General features: G+C 52.1%; 1 protein-coding gene across 7 annotated transcripts in view; it reads left to right on the forward strand.

Annotated features, from left to right (window-relative positions):
• The first annotated feature begins 654 nt into the window (after nucleotides 1-654).
• KCNQ2 (potassium voltage-gated channel subfamily Q member 2) overlaps nucleotides 655-18,681 on the forward strand; it is a 68,232-nt gene continuing 50,205 nt past the window's right edge. For all 7 annotated transcript variants that reach the window (XM_075720954.1, XM_075720957.1, XM_075720955.1 and 4 more), the window contains exon 1: nucleotides 655-950. In XM_075720954.1, the coding sequence (XP_075577069.1) occupies nucleotides 655-950 (296 nt within the window). The remainder of the gene's footprint in view (nucleotides 951-18,681) is intronic.

An 18,681-nucleotide genomic window follows, 5' to 3' on the forward strand; every position in this document is an offset into this window, starting at 1 on the left:
GTGCAGGGAATGGCTTTGCGCAAGGGGATTTGGGTGAGGTTAAGCAGGTCTGGTGGCTGAGTTGGCGTGTGGAGATGGGGCATGGGCTTGGGTCCTTCCTGTGAACCTGTGGCACCTCTGCACCCACTGCCGGTGGGACCATGACAGAGCCACCGGGATGGGTGTCGCAGCCCTTCTCCTGGGGCCTTTGCAGAAGGAGCCCACTCGTGGTGATTGGGGGGGGGCGGGATGCCAGGCCTGCTTTTGGGAGGGGATGCTGGACCCTGGTTTGAGGGCAGGGGAAAGGTGTCAGAGCATGATTTTAGAGGAGGATGCCGGAGCCTTCATTTGGGGGGATGATGCCATGAGCCTGATTTTTTTTTTTTTTTTGGGGTGGGGGAGAGGCCAGAGCCTGCTTGCTTTTTTTTTTTTTTTTCTTTTGGGTGGAAGGCGGCACACCCGGATTTTTCAGGGTGGGGGATTGCCAGAGCCTGCTGGTGCAGGGGGAGGCCGAGGGAGGCCAAGGGTTAAGGGGGCGGGCGGCGGCGGGCGGGGCCGCGCTGCCGGAGCCCATTGCAGCCGGTTGCTGCGGCTTCGCCTGCGCCGGGCGCGGAGCAGCGGCGGGGAGCGCGGGCGGAGCCCCCCGCCGCCCCCGGCCCCGGCCCGGCCGCCACCATGGTGCAGAAATCCCGCAACGGAGGCGTCTACCCGGGGCCCGCCGCTGAGAAGAAGCTGAAGGTGGGCTTCGTGGGGCTGGACCCGGGCGCTCCGGACTCCAGCCGGGACGGGGCGCTGCTCATCGCCGGCTCCGAGAGCACCAAGCGGGGCAGCATCCTCAGCAAGCCCCGCTCCGGGGTGTCGGGCAGCGGGAAGCCCCCCAAAAGGAATGCTTTTTACCGCAAGCTGCAGAATTTCCTCTACAATGTGCTGGAGAGGCCGCGGGGCTGGGCTTTCATTTACCACGCATACGTGTGAGTAAAAGGGTAGGGGGGCAAACCCGACGGGAGAGACACCCCCCCCCTCCCCCCCCGCACCCGGTCCGGGTCTGCCCTTGCCCCTCGCCAGCTCCCCGCCCCACCCCAGCCCCCAAAATGCGTGCCGAGGAGGGATGCTCCAGCTGCAGAGCGGGTGCAGGGCGGGGATGCCGGGTGCCAGGGCTGGTTGGGGACCCCCGGGGGGGTTGCTGCGGGGTGGCGGAGGCTGAGCCCCCCGGGACCGGGAAGCCGCTGCGTCCCTGGCCCGGGGGGTGCCCGGTGCAGGGCGGCACGGTGCCCAGGCACACCGCGCCCGGGGAGCGGGTGTGTGGCGGTGCAGAAGGCGATCCGGGGCGGAGAAGCTGCCCCTGCAGAGCTGGGGGGTGGCTCCCCGGGGAGGGTGCAATGCACCGGCCCCCTCTGTGTACCCCCCCCCCCCCCCGCCTGCTCCTGCTTGCGGGGGAAGGGGCTGCTCCTGCGGTCGGTGCAGGGGGAGTGATGGGTAGGGACTGCTCCTCCGTCTTGCTTGAAATCACCATAGCAATGCTGTGAGCAGAGGAACAAAAAAGCTCTGCTCAGGCACTGTCTCTCCTTCCCTCCTCCTCCCCCCCCAGCCCCCCCCGCGCTCCTTCTCCCCCGGCCCCATCTTCGGCTGCTGTGTGGCTGCGAAGGGCTTGGGGCCGGGGTTGGTTTTATGCCTCTGCGCTGGGTTCTGGAGGTATTTCTTGTCCCCCCGTGGGAAGCGGCTGAATTGGAGATGTGTCTAGAAAGAAATGCTAATCAGTGTCTGGGGCTTCCTGACTGCACAGGGATGGAGCGGTAAACAAAGGAGCGGTCCCAGGGTGCACGTTCCCCCTTTGCTACCCCGGTTTTTTTTTTAGCCAGAAATGGCCACGTCTGACCCCTCGTTTGGCAGAAAGATGTCCATATCTGAAGGCATTGCTGCATAGGGAGAGCAGATGACTTCCCGTTGTTTAGAGGATTGCAAAGGGAGGGTCAAGATAAATTGCTGTGTTACTGCAACTCCCTTCCCTCTGGGACTTTCCACAGTCCCACCAGGCTCTTCTGCAGGCCTGGGCTCAGGCTTAGGTGCTCGTTCCCTTGGTGCTGATGTGTTTTTTTTTTTTTGTTTGCGTGTTTTTTCATCATGGCTAGGGCCTCTGTCAGCCCTGGCAAGAGGATTTTTTGGGCCTTTTGTGGCTTTTTTTTCCCCATCCTTTTGCTGTTACGCTCATCTCAGGTAAGGTGTTGGGATATGCTTTCTGGTCCTCAGCCATTTTGTACATTGAGGCCTTCCAGGAAGGTGTTGGTGAGTCCAGCCGGAGAGTCGGCGAAATGCTGGCTGGGTGGAAGGGGGAGCTTTGCCGTGCACTGCAGCGAGTTGGGGTCCTTGCAGGGAGCTCTTTTCCCTAGGGAAATGGGAGAGGAGAAGAGGGAGCATCTGCGGAGCTCAGCTGCAGCTACCATGAGGAGTGCGAAGTCCAGTCCTGGGAGTCCTGAGCATCTTCCATGTTCCTGGCCATCCTCTGGAGTTGTAGGTGGTTTGTGTCACAAAATCCTCCAGAATCGTGTGGGGGGACCGAGTGCTGGGCGCCTGCCTGTGTGCGTGCCGAGGATGGGGGGTGGTTGTGCGCTGTGTGCTATTAAACACATCAGACCCCAGCTTGGGGACATTGGGGTGACAGAGGTGGAAGGGGCCGCAAGCCAAATGGCAAGCGGCAAGGGCTTTGTAAGCATCTTTGGCTTAAGACAGCTGCTCTGTCTTAACTTCTGACCCGTTTGGCGCTCTGCGGTGGCATATGCTTGGGCAGCCAGTAATCTGCACGGGGCAGGAGCGTCCCAAACAGATCTCCTGCCAGGGTTTGCTGTCCTGTGAACACCCTGCCCCCGTTTTCAGGCTGGGGAGCCCCTGGGCTCTCGCCATGTAGTCGCATCCCCCGTAGCCCAAGCAGCTGCATTTCTCCTGGGCTCGTGACTCCACTTGTACCTGCCGTGACACCACGTGGAGCCGTGCCCTCCGATTAGAAACGGATGTGCTGGGAGCTGGGCGGCCTCCCTGGCTCACCTTGGGGCAGATACCCGAGCAGCTGGGAGACGTAACCAGTGCAAAACCATCCTCTGACCCCCACTCACGCACCCGTTGGGAAATGGAGGCTGAATTCAGGGCTGAGGTGGTAATTGCACCAATGTCCGTGAAGCATCAGTGATATAAGTAATTTTTTATAGTGTATCGGGAAGTTATATGGACTCCAGTCTTCTGAACTATACATATGCTAGGTTTAGCCTTGGCAGTCTGCTAGTATACTATTTAAAGAGCTGAAGGATATGGTAAACATCCTACAAAGTCACTGGGATAAGCCCATGCACTGGTTACTGCCCTTTGCTGCCCGGGTGAGCCTGGTATTGCCTGTGCCAGATCTGTGTGTGTTTGAATGGGGCAGGGAGGGGGTTTCCCGGGTTTCTGTACCTAGAAGTGTGTAATCCAGGCAGACAGCACAGATAAAAAGCTTAGTGGCTGCTTATTCAAAGATACAGGAGGAGGAAGAGATTGCCTCAAGGTCATAAAGTTTGTATGGGAGAGCTGGAGCCACCCGCGATGTCCCAGTGCCCGGTGCAGTACCCTGCCTGTGCTATGGGGGTCACGCTGTCTCCTCTTGCCCAAAACCCCGTTTTGTGCCAAAGCCTTGAGCACAAAAGCACCTTTAGCCTTCGTACCGCAGGAGCGGGAGTCCTGCGGGAGACTGTGGGTGGGAGAGCCCTGTCTCTGGCCATGTGGTGCTCAGCCCCTCCACCACTGACCCCATCTGCCAGCACCCCTATTTCTCTGCTCCTGCTACTCCCAGGGACTTCTGTGCATTGAAGATTTAGGAACTATTTCCAGTGTGAAGAAGTTTGTGACCCTGCAAGGCTGGATTTTAGCTTATAGAGATGCTTATAGACCCCACTGCATTTCTAGGAGTTGCTCCGGGGCTGCTGTGCTGCTCAGGCAGCCTCCCTGCACCCACATGCCGAGATGCAAACTGTAGAGACTCTTCCAGCATGGACGTGTTTTAATAAATGAGAGGTGCTGCTGCATAAGTACCTCTGGTAAATGCCTATCTGCAGAGGCCCATCTCCCAGGCTGGTATTGCGCTGGGCGATTGATGCGCTGCCTTGAGATGCCTGTGCAAGTTGCATTTATTTCCAATTCTGCATCCTAGATCCAATCCATCTGATTTCCTTCCCCACCTCTTCTTCCTGTCATCAGTCATTCCCCTTTGCACCATTTCATGCATACGAAACCAGGGAAATTCAGAGCAACTCCCAGCCCCAAAGTCATTAATGTGGTCTCATCTCAGATGTTGCCTCTGTAAAAGCGCTATTACCTCTGTGAGCAAAAGCGCTATTTTATATTTCTGTGTTGTGATTCATTTTTGTGCTTAATTATAGTTCCTACACTGACACAACTGGGTGACCTGCCCATGGTAGCTGTGTGTGTCTACAGATTATATATAATATATACATTTTGCACAGCCCCATGGGCAGCTGAGCCTGATGGGTGCTGTTTTTGAGCATGGCTGGAGGTGGACTCCAGCTCCCGGGGGTCTGAGGCTCCCCTATCTCTCATCATCTCCCAGTATTTCTCTCAGCATCTTACTTTTCTATTCCCTCCCCTCCCCTTTTTTCTTATTTTTTGACAGAGTCTGAGCAGTGCAGCACGTGGCCTCATTCTGTTCAAGGTTGAGCTGAAACTGGAAAAGTTGAGCTGTGCCTAAGTAGCAGGCCAGGCTTTTTGAGGGATGCAGCAGCACTTAGATCTTGAGGTAGTTCTCTGCACAGGGAGGCATTGTACTTCCAAAATGCTTCCATTTTATTTCTTTCAATAATTTAATTACTTTTTTCTTCTAGTCCTTTTACCTTGGTTATTGGAGCCTGTCCTATGCTCAGTGGTGCTGAGTTTGAAGGGCTGTGATACTTGAAAGTGATTTTTGTCCCTACCTGCCATCTTATTTTGGGAGGGATTGCTGTGTTCTGTGCCAGCCCAAGCAGGGTACTTGCACTGGGCACCCCCGTAGTCCGATACGTCCGGAGACACATTTGCTGATCCCCTGGGTGAGCTGCTCGTGCTTGGTCCAAGAGCTGGAGATGGGGGGCTGCATTTGGGGCAGTAGCAAGCAAGCAGCCTGCATTCAGACATTTTTAAAGCTGTGTGCCCAGGGCCAATGCAATTCTTGCGATTCCTACTTTGAATTTACAACCTTAATGCGTCTTTTTAATTGCGTTAAAAATAGTTTGGATGCATTTTTTTATCCGCATACTGTGCGCCATACATTTGGTTAATTAGGCAAGCGCACGGACTTAGATTATAATAAGGAAGATTGTTTCCTCCCTGTCTAATTCTTTTAAAATTTCCTTGTGCCATCCTCATCCCATTTGTTCTTCCCTTTTAACCCAGCCAGAAGCCGCCTCTCTCTCCAGAAAGTCTCTTCTCCGTGCTGCACACATCCTGGCATGGCCATGACCGGCGTGGTGGCAGGATGGACAGTTGATGCAATTACTTCCCTGAAGGTCCAGGGTTTCTCGGTGCAGAGGTGGCCTCTTTTGTGACTCCTTCCACTCCTCAGGGACTGATGAAAACGTGGTTATTTCATATAGATCCATTCCCAGGTAACCTTTTGCATCAGATTGAATGATGCTGGGAATCCCCAGCCATTTTTCTGCTGCCTGGGTGGGGTTTTTAGGCAGCTTTCAGATTTTTTGTTTCCACTTTTTTTATACTTGTTTTATAGCATTTGCTAAATAGGGGTAAATTTAGTTTGACGGTCTCATTTAATCATCCCCAAGCACGGAGGGGTGGTGGTTCATGGCAAGCCCTCACCCGCAGTCGGGGATGTTGCTGGCAGGTACGATGCCACCAACTCAGCCCTTCCACCAGTGACATGCTGGGAACTCCTGGGTTCTCCTCCCCATGTCCTAGTGAGTATGTGGGATGAAGGGGCCAATACAGATCTCCCATAAGTGCTGAGTTTAATGGAGCTGCTGGGCCTTGACCTCCGGCAGCGATGCCCTCAGCGGCGCAGTTGTGTCTGTCCTGGGGACCAGGGAGACATCCATGGTGTGATGCCTCACGAGCTCCTCTCCAGCTGCTTAGTCAGAGCTTGGTGGGAGCAACCTGATTTCAGTCGCTTTAATGTGTCACGTTCCAGTCGTCACATTCGCCCCACAGTGACATTAAGGAAATGAAAAACAAGCTGATCCTCCGGATGACCTCCTTTTTGAGCTGCAACACACACCTCAACCAAATGAGTCTTCCGATGGCTCCATTTATCGTAAGAGGGAATAACCCAAAAAGCAAGCCCCAAATCCCATACTAAAGGGAAGATGGGCATTGCTTAGAGGTGCAGTTAGCAAAAATCAGATTTCTTAGTGGGTTTTTTTTGCATTGCAGCAGAGGGAGGGGGCATTAGGGGGGTGAGACACTGTGCGATTCGTTTGATGGGGCAGGGCGAGCAGGGCAGAGGGTTTGCCTGTCAGGCATCAGTGGGGATTACCAGGATAAAAAGCACCAAACTTTGGTATTTGGCTTCTGTGATTTAAGCAGCAAACACTTCACCCTGCATAATTCCTTTTAAGGTAGCCCAAATGCTTAGCTGGTTTCTTAGTTCTTGAGGGACAGATTCCTCTTTAAATTGTGGTGGCAGGGAGATGTGCCAGTTCCTCTTTCTGCTGTGTAAACTCCTGTAAGAGAAGACACTGGAGGACTGAGAAAGATGGAGGGGGTTTCCTACAAAGGATTAGACTTTGTCTATGATGTGCTTCTCAGGCAAACACGAGCCTGTCCCTGTTGGTGTGATGTCCCCAGTTCCCAATGCATCAAAGAGAGAGAGGAGGTCTCCAGCACGGAGATAGCCATTGCTATAGGATAACGCAGTGGCTTTTAGTCCCCGACGGTCAAAAACAAATGACAATTCAACACCAGTTTATTGTGGTGGTCTAAACTGAGTTTCATGAATGTATTTGGACGGGAGCTGTGTTGCAAGGTGATTTGACTAGTGAGCACACGATGGCAAAACCGGGTAGTGCAGAAGGACACTGGGCATGGTGGTTTGGCTGGTGCAGCTGAGTCCTTCACCAGCAGATGTTTAAATGGCTCCTAATTGGGTTGCAAGCCAAAACCACTCAGGATACTCTGACACTCACTCATGGCAAAAGATGGCCCCACCAGGACCGCAGGAGTAGGTATTCAAATGTGGTCCCTTGGTGGCTGTGCCCATCCACCCAGATTAAAAGAATAATGTTGGTTTTCTCCAGTAAGAACAAATTGTGTGGTACTTGATCTTTCTTGATCAGCTCACTGAAGCTGTGGGTGACCTCAGCTGCCCACACAGTTCTCCTGGCCTTATCCTGGATAAACTGTGAATGCAGTCTGCTATGATGCTTGCATTGAAGGTGTTTTGGGGGGGGTCATGTGCATTTATTCTAAAGCACTGAATTAATGACATATGGTGTTGTTTGGTATGGAGTATCTCGCACAAGTCGCTGGCCGGGATGGTGAGAGCTGCTTTATTACAGCCTCAGGGCTTCTTGACTGTCTAACTGCCAATAAATGAGGGAAACTGGAGCATTCCTCCAGATCTCTCTCTGACTGTCTTTGGTGTCACTCCAGCCTCTTAACATGCTTTTTAGATGTGTGGAAAGCTTTGTTGTTGGTAAGCATCCATCTGGTGACTTTTTTTTTGAGTGGATTGGATGTCAAAGGACAGCGTTTTCCAAGGCACGGGGAGCAGAAGACCTGCGAGATCATCTTGCCTCTCACTCTTGCTGGTGTAGGGAGGTGATTTAAAGCTACCTCAGGGTCACTGGGACTGCTGGGTGCAGGAGCAGCCTTGGCTTTGCAAGCCCTGTGACTGAGCAGTCGCTTGATTTGTTTCAGGACGTGCAATGTCCAGACATTGCAAGGTGGAGTGGGCTTTCAGCTCAAATTTGGTGATGCTCAGATACCTGCTGGGTTCCTTGCAGAAATCCCGTAGGACCCTCAGTGCAGATCTTAGGTCTGCCTTCTGGAGATGCCCATTTCTCTGTGTTGATGACAGAGGGAGCCTAAGTTCCCTTGCATATCTTAGATGAAAGCTGGGTGGGGTTAGTCCAGACAACAAGGAGGGAAGACAGAGCCTGGCACAATTTGCAAACTGAAAACTGGAGTGAGTTGAGGCATCTGCCACAGCCTGTAGGAACTGTGATGTTCAGAGCCAGAACTACCCTGTGGACATCCTGCCAGGTAAGGTCAAGGTGAGAGATGGGGCTGATCCACATTGAAACAGGATGACCAGGATCCGAGATCCACATTTACCCAGCTGTGTTTGAGAAACAGTTTTGAGAAAGGAACCTTTATAGCAAGCCCTGATCAACTTGTGCACCTGCAACCCAAGACCCAGGGGAAATCAGAAGATAATCAAGCCTTATTAATACTGATTAGAGTTCTTAAGCAGCTACAGTTGTGTTTAGGCTCTCAGAGGAGAGTGCCCACTGGTCAGTATTCATTCAGAGATCCTTCTTTTTTTAATGCCTCCCCTGGGAGGGTGGGACAGGGCAAAGAAATGTGAGGACAGGCAAGGTCAGAGGGTATGACTGCCCCTGCTTGGGTTAGGAGGCAACTGCTCTCCATCTGAGGATCCCGGCAGTCCATGGTGGCTGGCACTTGGTCTCTTCAGGACAAGATTGAAAGAGGCAGAGATTTTGCCTTCCAGAGGGTCTTTCCTGGGGATTCACAAGTGCCTCATTTGTAAACAAATCCTGATCTGCCTGGAAGTCCTGCTTTCTCGTTTAGAGCTCTGCCAGCCCAGGGAGGTGGCAGTGTTGAAGCAAAATACGTCTGGGGCGATAGCTGAGCTGCTGCCGCACACTGCAATGGGTAAACGCAGCAGGACAGGCAATCCTAATGCGGCTTCCACAGATCTGCTGTCATTCTCTGTAGAGTTATTATGATGCCCAGGAAGAAAAAAAAAACCACTAGCAGAAATCCTGACTCAAAGGTGAGTCACATACACCTCTTCTCCATCTCTTGTGTGAATGCAGTAGTTTGTGTCTGGCTACCTGCTGTGTGTGTTTGTTGCAACTTGGTTTGATACGGTTGGAAAAACCAATATGCGGTGCAAAAGAAAAAGCAAAACTTCAGTCAAATAATAGTTAAAATGAATACCAAGGGGAAAACAATACTATGTTAATACTACAGCAGTGTGCAAACACACCTAATGGAAATAGAAGTCTACAAGCTTCTGTTCTGTACATTGAGCCAAAAAGAGCCAGTCCCTGCTGTAAGGACTTATTTGAACAGATAAGACGGATGAAAGGCATAAAGTAGTTGTTGGGGGACTGCTGGTAAATATTATCTTTGCTCCACTTTTCGTTTTAATAATATTTGCCCAGCTTCTTATTTGCTTTTGAATTGGTGGGTTGGTTTCTATTTGTGCTCCTTGGGTTTGCAAAAGAAAGTGGGGTTGGTTTTGGCTAGCGCAGATGAGCTGGCCTATCTTAGCGGTAAATCCCGTAGTCTGTGACCTGAGCAGGGTTAACTTTGGGCTGGGAGGATGAAGGCACATCTTCCCTGGGACGTGGATCACCCATACTGGGGCAGCTTGCTGTGATCTTGCTGTTCATTACAAATGCAGCGCGTAGAGGGCTGTGAATTGGCTTTACCGGCTTTGTCACTGAGTGTTATATGTGGCAGCGAATGACAGCACTGGGAGACTTTTTCTCCTGCATGTTTATGGGCTTTTGCACAACTCGGAGTCTCAAAGTGGCCATTAATTGAGTTTATGCTTGCTCGGACTTTCGTTACCTGATCTGAAGAACGTAATAAGGATTGTAAGAGCACTTCATCTTTCACTCAAGAGGAGAGCAAAGGAGTTAAATATACATATCTGTATATTACAGCTGGGCAAACGGGGAGTGAGGCTGTGTTGCCTCCTGCCACTTCAGGCCATATCATGGTTAATCGTGAATGCTGCCAGAAGGGGCAGTGAAAAACAAACCCTCTCCCAGATAACAAGGAATATTCATTGCTCTTGAAGCAGGTAGGCTGCACGAAGGGCTCGGGCTGGTGTGGCCACTGGTTCAGTGTTGGACACTGGTTTAATTCTGCGGTTATTCATCCTCTTCCTATGTGTCTGGCAAGACTGGAAATGCTGTGTCTTGTCCAGTTAACCTCTGGCTGGGCCTTCCTCCAAGTTTTCTGGGGTTTATTAGCAATGATTTGTGCTTTAAGGACTAGTGAGATTCCTGAGTCATCTCCTTAGGCAGGGAGCTATTTATTTCAGTGTGTGTGTTACACTCCCTGGGAGTGGGTGTCTCTCTTCCGCTTTTGGATCCTGCCCTGACTCTATATAAAGACTCCAGGCTTGAATGAGCAGCAGAACCAACCCTCAAACTGGCTCCATCGTTTGGAAGCTTTGTGCTGCTGATCCCATCTCTCCTGGCTGAAGGAACATGGCTGTTTGGAGCATGGGTAGGAGTTTGCATGGGATATTTGTCTGTCTTGGGGTTGCATAGCTGCTAGGACAGCTTGTAGGGACACAGTGTACTGTGTGTCCAAGCCCAGGAGCAGTTCTTGCTCTACAGTGGCTCATGACCAAGGGGGAAGCGTGTTTTGTACCTCCTTTCCTCCCTTGAGGTTGATTTGCTGAAGTAGTTGGGTTTCTGGTTGGTGGAATTTTTCTTATTTAGGAGAAAGATTTCCAAGTGGCTGTAATTCTCCGTGGGTATCAGAGCAGGGACTGGAGATGCCATGGGCAAATGCAGACAGGCTCCTCGGAGACTTTGCCAGTGCAGGAGCTGCCAGGTTTGGAGGAATTTCACTGTGTCATTTCTCCTGGGATGGCCCTTTTCAGACACATCCCGTGCTTGCTTGGGGCCTCTCAGAAAGCTGCCTTGCTGCATATGAGTTTGGGGGTGCAAGGAGAGCCCCTCATACAACAGCTCTCTGGGGAGCTGCAAAGAAGCCCGCGTGCTAATGGCAATGTTCATCCAAAAGCTGACTTCACACCCAATTAAGCATCACCCTGAGCTGGAGGGACAAGTCCTCATGTCATTGTCTTGAACTGAATTGCTGGCACTTCTTGAGGGCTCTGTCTCCATAGCCTGAGGGTCTGATGCATTTAATCCATATCGGCACTAAAGAAACTTTGTTAATGTGACCTTGTGGTGCGGTTTGGTCCTTGTGGCTACTGGATGCTGTGGTTGTCTTTTTCTTAGTTATGGCTGTTCCTGTAAGGAAGGGAAAAATACCTAGAGAAAAGGAGAATTTCCTGAGCTCTTTGTCTGTAATTTGTCAGACATGACATGCAGGATGGAATTTTGCACTGAATTTTTCTTCTTTTCCATGTTTTTCCCTTTAACGTACAGATGTTTTTAATGCTATTCTTATTTAGCAGCTTCTCTCTTACCATACCAGCCAATGAGGGGTAGGAGCAATTTCTGCATTGACCTTTTGTTGCTGCTGATGCTTTTCTTTTCCACAACAGAAATCAGATATAATTTGAAACCTTCTCTGAGCTGCCCCTCCAGGCCCTGAGCCTGCACACCCCCTGATGCACGTTGTGGGTGGTGGGAGCATCTTGAGTTGTGCTAAATGGCACAGAGCGAGCTGCTGAGGCTTAGTCTGTGAATCAGTAGATGTCACATTGAGCCCGGGATAAATAACACAATGTAGGCTTGAACTTGGTTTTAAGTTGGCGATGGATTAACCTGCCTTAGTATGAGGGGAATGATTTGAGGTTGTGAGTATATGGAAAGGTAATGAAAGTGCCTGAATAAGACAAGTGAATGGGACTCTAAAGATGTTTTGTCCCACTGCTTCTGCTAGGAGATGGGGATGTAGACATCTACAAGTAGGTGAGACATATCCCAACCTCAGGTCTCTACCCTGTGCTTTGGAATAGCCAAATTGTGGAGACCTGCTAGTAGACAGGGCTTGATGTTGCCTGGGCTTGACCCCTCCGTATGCAAGAACTTGGGCACCTGGGGAGCACCTCCATCACATTTGCCATCTTGGCCGCCCCTCTTTGCAAACACTGCAGAGCAAATAAGCCTGCTGTGGGTGTGCTGTTGGTGTAGAGCACCTGCCCAAGCCCCAGCTCCCTGCAGAGAAACGGGCTGAACCTCCAAAATGAGTTCCAGTCCCACCTAGCCTTGCTCTTTTGGCCTTTCTCCACATGTCAGCGGATGGCTGTTAAAAACCCCAGAGAAATTCATTAAGCTAATGGATTGCCAGCCCCCATCTGTGACCGGGGAAGCCTGTCTACGCTGCAGCCACATCCCCACGGGATGTGAGTCAGGAAGAGCGGCCGGAGCCAGGCCCAACCCTGCGATGGCATTCCCTGCCGGCTGCGGCAGGCCAGTGGGATGTGCATCCCGTGTGTGAAACACAGGGGCTGGTAGAGCAGCCCTGCTAGGTAGCACAGACCTGGTGGGGTGGCTTATTTTTCATTTGCTAAAAGCGCAGCAGAAATTAAATGAAGATTAATTAAACCTCCCCCCCCCCCACCTCCTTCTTCCTCTTGCTCTTTGCTGTTTCCAGGGAAGACTGAGAAAATGTGCTAGAGGAAGCTAAACTCTGAGCATCCTTTCATGAATGCCGAATATGGCCCCCATGGGAGTGCAGGGAAAGGCCATGTAATTATGGAGAACGTCCTGCGAGGCTGGGTTACACAACCAGGATGGAGAGCTGCTCCTGCTTTGGTTTAGCAGCAGGCTGATGATGCTGTAACTCAAAATACTACCTGGCTAGTATCCATTCATTGCTCTTTATCACTGTCAGTGTCCTCGACGCACAGCACAGACCACTCGCGAGGCTCCAAGCCAAGAAGGAGGTAGGAAGAAGCGCGCAGGATCATAAAAGGGCCGTTTGATATTTACAGTGCCTGGTGACATAATTCCCAGGCAGCCCGAGCATATCTCGGAGCCGGCTGACGAGTCGCCGGGGAGATCTTGCTACAGTGCCACCAAGTGAAGGTGACTCCTTCCCAGCTCTGGCAGGAGCAGGATGCCCTGATGGAGAAGTCGTGCTGCGGCGTCTGCTCGTGGGCTCTGCGCCGGCTGCTGCCACCTGGGTTAAGAGCCAACTTAGCGGCTGGGAAAGGGATTTAGGACGGTAGCAAGTGCCTTGAAATGTCATATGGGGCAGGGCTACACCTTGGCTGCGGTGCTGGGCATGCCCCGGTGTCGTGTGCTGGAGGACGTTGCTCTTGCGTGCTCCCGGGTGGCTTTGTGCTGTCACTTAAGATGCTGTTGTTGGCTCTGGTCCGTGCGAGCCTTGGTTACTGGTGTGCTTTGCGGTGGCTTTGTGACAGGCTTTATTCTACTCTAGAAGGATTTATTAGTTGCTGAGGGCCATGGGCATGTCTTGAGCTACACGTGGGCTTAACCTCAGCTGTGCCCCTGTGTGCTGGGGGTGTTACCCCCATTACCCCCGTTTTCCAATTTGGGAGCTGAGGTATGGAGGAATTGGCGACACGGGGTGCCTGCGGCATAATCCAGCATCCCTGCTCCCTGTGCTGTAACGCTAGCCTCTCCCTCCTCCAGCAGTAATAACCATTTCCCATACAGACAAGGAGACTTCAGCATGTGCACTTGTCCTGTCAGGCCTTCCTAGGCTTTGAATTATTAAATATTGTCTCTGATCTCCATTATAAAGGTTGTTAGAGCACAGCTACTTATCAGAATAGAAAATACTTTCTTTCTGTACTTTAACAGTTGGCTTCATCTGCTTGTGGGATTTACAATAAATGAGAAGAGTTTAAAAAAAAAAAAGGCAAAAAAACATCTTGAGAGGCTGAGGTTGGAAGTAAAAACAGAAGTAACATCTTTGCAAGAGGATGTCCAGTTTTCTGTCCCAGTACCCACATGGTTGCTGGTCTGTATCTTCTGTCTAGAGCAAAATCACGTGCAAATTCATTAGTGTTAATAGGCTGGTGAGTGTTTGCTGCTGTGACTTCCACAGTGCCGGATTAGAGATTGCGCTCCGGGGGTGCCCCTTCCCACACCCCCATTGCCCTCTCCTCCATCAGCTGGCAGAGACCCCAGCAAACCGACCTGGCCACGTTTCTGAGCCACAACTGTACCTTCGGCTTAGAGGGAGCAACAGGAAGGTGCAGATGCAGAGAAGGAGACCTGGGCCAGCTGCAGACTCCAGCCAGCTGCTGAGCTCGGTGCTGGGTTTATCGTCATTTCCAAGAGCCTGAAGCCCTGGCTGCAGTTTGCTGTAACTTCCAAGGTCAGATTTTTGCTTGCTACTTGTAAGAAATGGGGTGGTCCCTGCTGCTTTGCAAAGGGCTGGATTTGAGCTGCAGTAACCCATGCCATGGTCCTGCTGTTGGTTCTTCTCTTGCTCTAGAAGTGTCTTGCCCTGCAGCTGGGCACATCCATGCCCAGCCAGGCACTGCCTGTACCATGCACCTGCAGCATCCCTGAGCGGAGCTGCTTGGTGTGACCCAGGCAGGTGATCCCCTGTTTTTCCCAGGGAATAAACCATGGAAACTGGCTTGAGAGTGAGCTGGACATTTGAAGCAGGGTCACGGTGCTGTCAGCCTGGGTCTGATTTCCTCTGGACCCTGTGGGAGAGGCACCGTCCCCTTGTCACGCTCCCGAGTTAAGCTGCGACAGCTCTCCCAGGGAGCAGCCAGGCAGCAGGATGGCACGGTGCCGGTGCTGGGGGAGCTGCCGGGGGACTTGGATCATGCCTGAGAAAAGGGGGTTAAAAGCAGGTTTTTGCAAGCCTTTGCCTGCCATTTTAAATGGGAAGGATGTTTCCCTGGCAACGAGATGGATGCTTCCCAGCAGAGCATATGGCTTCCATCGACTTTGATTTACCAGCGTGTTGAAATGGCAGCTAGATAATCTCTCTGCTGCTTTAATGTGTCCCTGCCCTGTGTTCCTGTTACTTGTGAGCTTTGAGAGACCGTGGGTCTGGCCCCTGTGGTGCTTTCCTCGCTCCCAGCCCATCCTGGGGCTGGAGCTGGCAGGGTGCCATGTCAGGGCTGGGTCTGGGGACCTTTGCAAAAAGGGACCCGCACAGGGGACCCGAGCATCGCCCGGAGCAAGGAGCTGCAGGGTGGGCAGGAAAACCTTCCCTGCCTCTGCTGCCTTTCACCAGCTGAACAGCTCCTCCTCCTCCTCGGAGAATATAATCCGCAGCCCTCTCTTCCTATTCTCCTCCCTGCTTTAAATCATTTTTAGATGTTTTCCACCTTTCGCCACACAATCATCTGCCTCCTGCAGCTTGCTATTTATTGTTGTGTTTACTGGCACAGGGAAATAAGGAGAGGGAACAAATCTGTCATTTGCTGTGCGGGGGAACTTGGAGCTGGTTTCTGCGAGCTCGTGGCTCTCCTGGGCTCACTGGCGTGTGCTGGCCCCACCAAGCTCACATGGCAGCCACCTCTGAGGGGCAAAACCAGGGTGCCATCCTCACTGCTGCGCTTCACTGGCTCTCTGCTCTTTGGCAAATTTGATGAAACGGGTCCAAATATCAGATGGGGACAGTGAGGCAGCCAGACGGGGCGATCGCATGAGCCTCATCGCCTTAGGAACCGGGATAGCCGGAGAGGTTCATTCACGCGCCCGAGGTGCTGGGGCTGGTTCCCGGCCGGTTTGTGGCTGCGAGCAGCAGCGAGGGGCAGGCGCGGGGCTTGGGAACCGGCTGGGTAGGGTGGCCTTAAATGAGATTAAAGTGCGGTGCTGGCCTGCAAATGGCTGCTCTGCAGGGACTGGCGGGACACGCACCATTCCTCCCCTCTTCCACCAGCGGAGGTTTTTGGGGAGCTGTGGGTGAGGCAATGCCTCCTTCTTTGCAACCATCCGGGTGAGCCAAAAAGCCCTGGTCTGCACATGCTGGCTCTCACCCATGATTGCAGCAAGCCCCCCAAAGCAGCCCAGCCTGAAGGGCTTTAAAAAGGAGGCTCCCGTGTAACTGAGGTTGCCTTTATTTCTTCGGGCAGGACCATGGCTTTCCCCTCCTCTCTGGGGTGTTCAGCTCTCCGGGCAGCCTCTCCCCCTGCAAAGGGCTCTCGATGAGGGGGGGCTGCCCCCTGCTCACCCATCCACGCCTGGCCACCCACTTGCCGCGTTCGAGTTACGCCAGAGAAGCAGCAAGAGATAATAAAGTGATTAATCGCCCGTTGGCGCTGGGGATTAATCTATCAGGTGCAAGGAGAGGCTGCGCCCTGGCAGAGCCGGTGCTGCCTGTGCAGGTGGGGCTGCCCTGCTCCCATCGGGGCCGGTGTCACGAGCTGGCCGTTCTCTGCCCTGAGCGAGGGAGATGCCGACGTGGGTGGTGGCAGGAGGATCTCGCCATTGCTGCTGGGGAGCAGCACGGCTGGGGCGAATCTGGCTGCAGCTCAGGGGAACTTTCCTGCCGTAGCGGGGAGATTGATGGAGAAGGACTTTGAAGAGTTGCGTCTCCCGGAAGACCCAAAATAGTTATATTTGTGGCGAAGTTAAACGGAGCTTGACTGGCAGCTGTTGTGATGCTCTCCCCTCCCTGTGGCATAACGGGCTGCCTCAGCGATTTTTTTAGGGCTAAAGAGCACTGTTGTTTTAAGCCTGAGCTCTCTGGAGATCTGGGTTTGCTTTGCATCCCTTCACCCCGAGCAGCTCCTCCAGGCCTGCCTGTCCGTGCGGCCGAGGCTCTGTGCCCAGCAGAAGCGTTCCCATCCCGACCGGAGCAGCTTCGCGGCCATGAAAAGCATCAGGGCTGTGTTCTGCCACCTTTGTGGAGGAGCATCCCATCCTGCTGGTGTGGGGAAGGGATGCAGAGCTCCAGAAGTGGCCACTGGCCACTTATTTCTTGTTGTTGGACCTAATCCTGCATTTTTCTGCATGCCAAACTCAGGTGTCTCTTGAGCATTGCAGGGTTTGGACCCGGCTGAGCCGGACCCTCTCTCGTGGCAGTGCAGCCCCCTTGGCTTTTGGGGGGTTTTCCTGATTTGCACCGGTGTGACTGGGGGAGAGTTGCAGAGAGGCGATATGGTGCTGCTGACTGCAGCACTCCTGTTATTCCCCTGGGTATATCTTTTTTACCCAGCTTGGGGGCTTGTCGTCTTCTGGGGGCTAAAATCAAAAGGCTGTGAACCAGCTCTCCTGCTTCTTGGCTCTGAGCTCCTTCCTAGTCACTAGCTGGGACAGGAGAGGTAAAATTAAACAGATGGCAAAATTACTAACTCTAAGACATTATATGGGCAGTGTGCAAATACTTTTTTTTTTTTCCTCCAAGACTCAGTTTATTTAATTAACTGATGAGCAAATGAAATTAGCAGTGCTTTGGTAATGCTTGCATTTTACTCTTCGGCATTATCTGTTAGCCTCTGGCTCCGAGAAGCCACATTCTTGTCTTCTCATTATTGAGGCACGAAGCCGGGGTGGACCCAAAATTTCAGCCCTCCTTTGCTGTTAGCCAGGAGGGAGCCTGAGAGCACAGCTCTGGGGTCCTGCCTTTACAGAAGTGTAAACCATGGGCTTGAGGCATGGGGAAAGTGAGATTTTTTTGAAAGTCGACATAAGGATTTTGAGCCATTTAGTTGCCTGCCGTGGGACTGAGATGGTTCATGCGCCTGCTGGGAGCCGCTGAGCCTCTGTCGGCAGCTCCCTGCAGATGCTCTCGGCGAGGATGCTCGTTTTAGAGGTGCTGTAATTCTTGGCGCTCTAAAACTAGTGCAAAGTCAGAGGCGGGGAAGCGAAGCTAAAGGAGCTCAGCAAGACAGAGCTCGTCCTTTGCGGGCAGGAAACCTCGGGCTCCAGCTGAATAGCTGATTCTGGGACAGACCTTTGAAAAAACCAGCTACTATTCCTGTCTGCAGCGGGAACCAGCCCTGCACATTTTGAGACAATCTTCCTATCTGCAATTAGACCAGAGCCTATTTTTGTATATCCCATTCCCTCGAGGAATGTTTAGATGAGATGCAGCATTACATTTTACAGGGACATCTTGCTTTTAACCCAGTTTTAGAGCTCAGTTAAGTCAGATCAAGTGACTTGCCCAGGTCAGTCAAAGCAGGTTGACCTCTACAAGAAGATTTTTTTTTTATTCCTGCATGCTCCAACTATGCACTGTAGCCCTCGGCTTCTTAAATTTACATCATTTTTTGTTTCTTGAGGTGTTGCAGAAAAGCAGGGCTTTCCCCTTAAGAAACAGAAATAACTTGATTTTCATATACAGACAAAGGTTAGATTAGGAGGGCTTGTATTCCTGTACTCGCCAATAATGATTTCTCAGAGGTAGGGAGGAGGCAGAGGCTCTTTTGGGGGAATACCCTGTGGGATGAAACAGCAGCAGCACTCAGATTTCAGTCTGAATAATACAGGTATTGCATGAGACAGCAACTTTCCCTCACGTTAAAATCAATGAATGTGCTCTGAGTAAATGCGTTTTAAGAATTACTTAAATGTCCAGTACTTGATGCTCTTAATTTACCTCCCAGTGTACCATAATTGCACCGTGGTCTTTAGGATTCTTTCCTGTCAACTGTTTCTGCAGCTGCACGAATATATTTCTCCCCACCAAGTTTTTAAGAGAAAACCTCAGCCCGGCAGCGCTGAATCGCAGCAGAGACAGGCGCTTCTGGCAGGTGCACGGGCTTGATTAATACTTTGGGTTTTCCTCCAGACATCTGGCTCCTCTGAGGCTGCGTGCGCAGGGCAAGGAGAATACGCAGCCCAGCATTTCCGTGATTCATGTTAGATGAGGACAAAGAGGAAT

This window comes from Pelecanus crispus, chromosome 14 (assembly GCF_030463565.1).
Source record: "Pelecanus crispus isolate bPelCri1 chromosome 14, bPelCri1.pri, whole genome shotgun sequence".
NCBI classification, from domain to species: domain Eukaryota; kingdom Metazoa; phylum Chordata; class Aves; order Pelecaniformes; family Pelecanidae; genus Pelecanus; species Pelecanus crispus.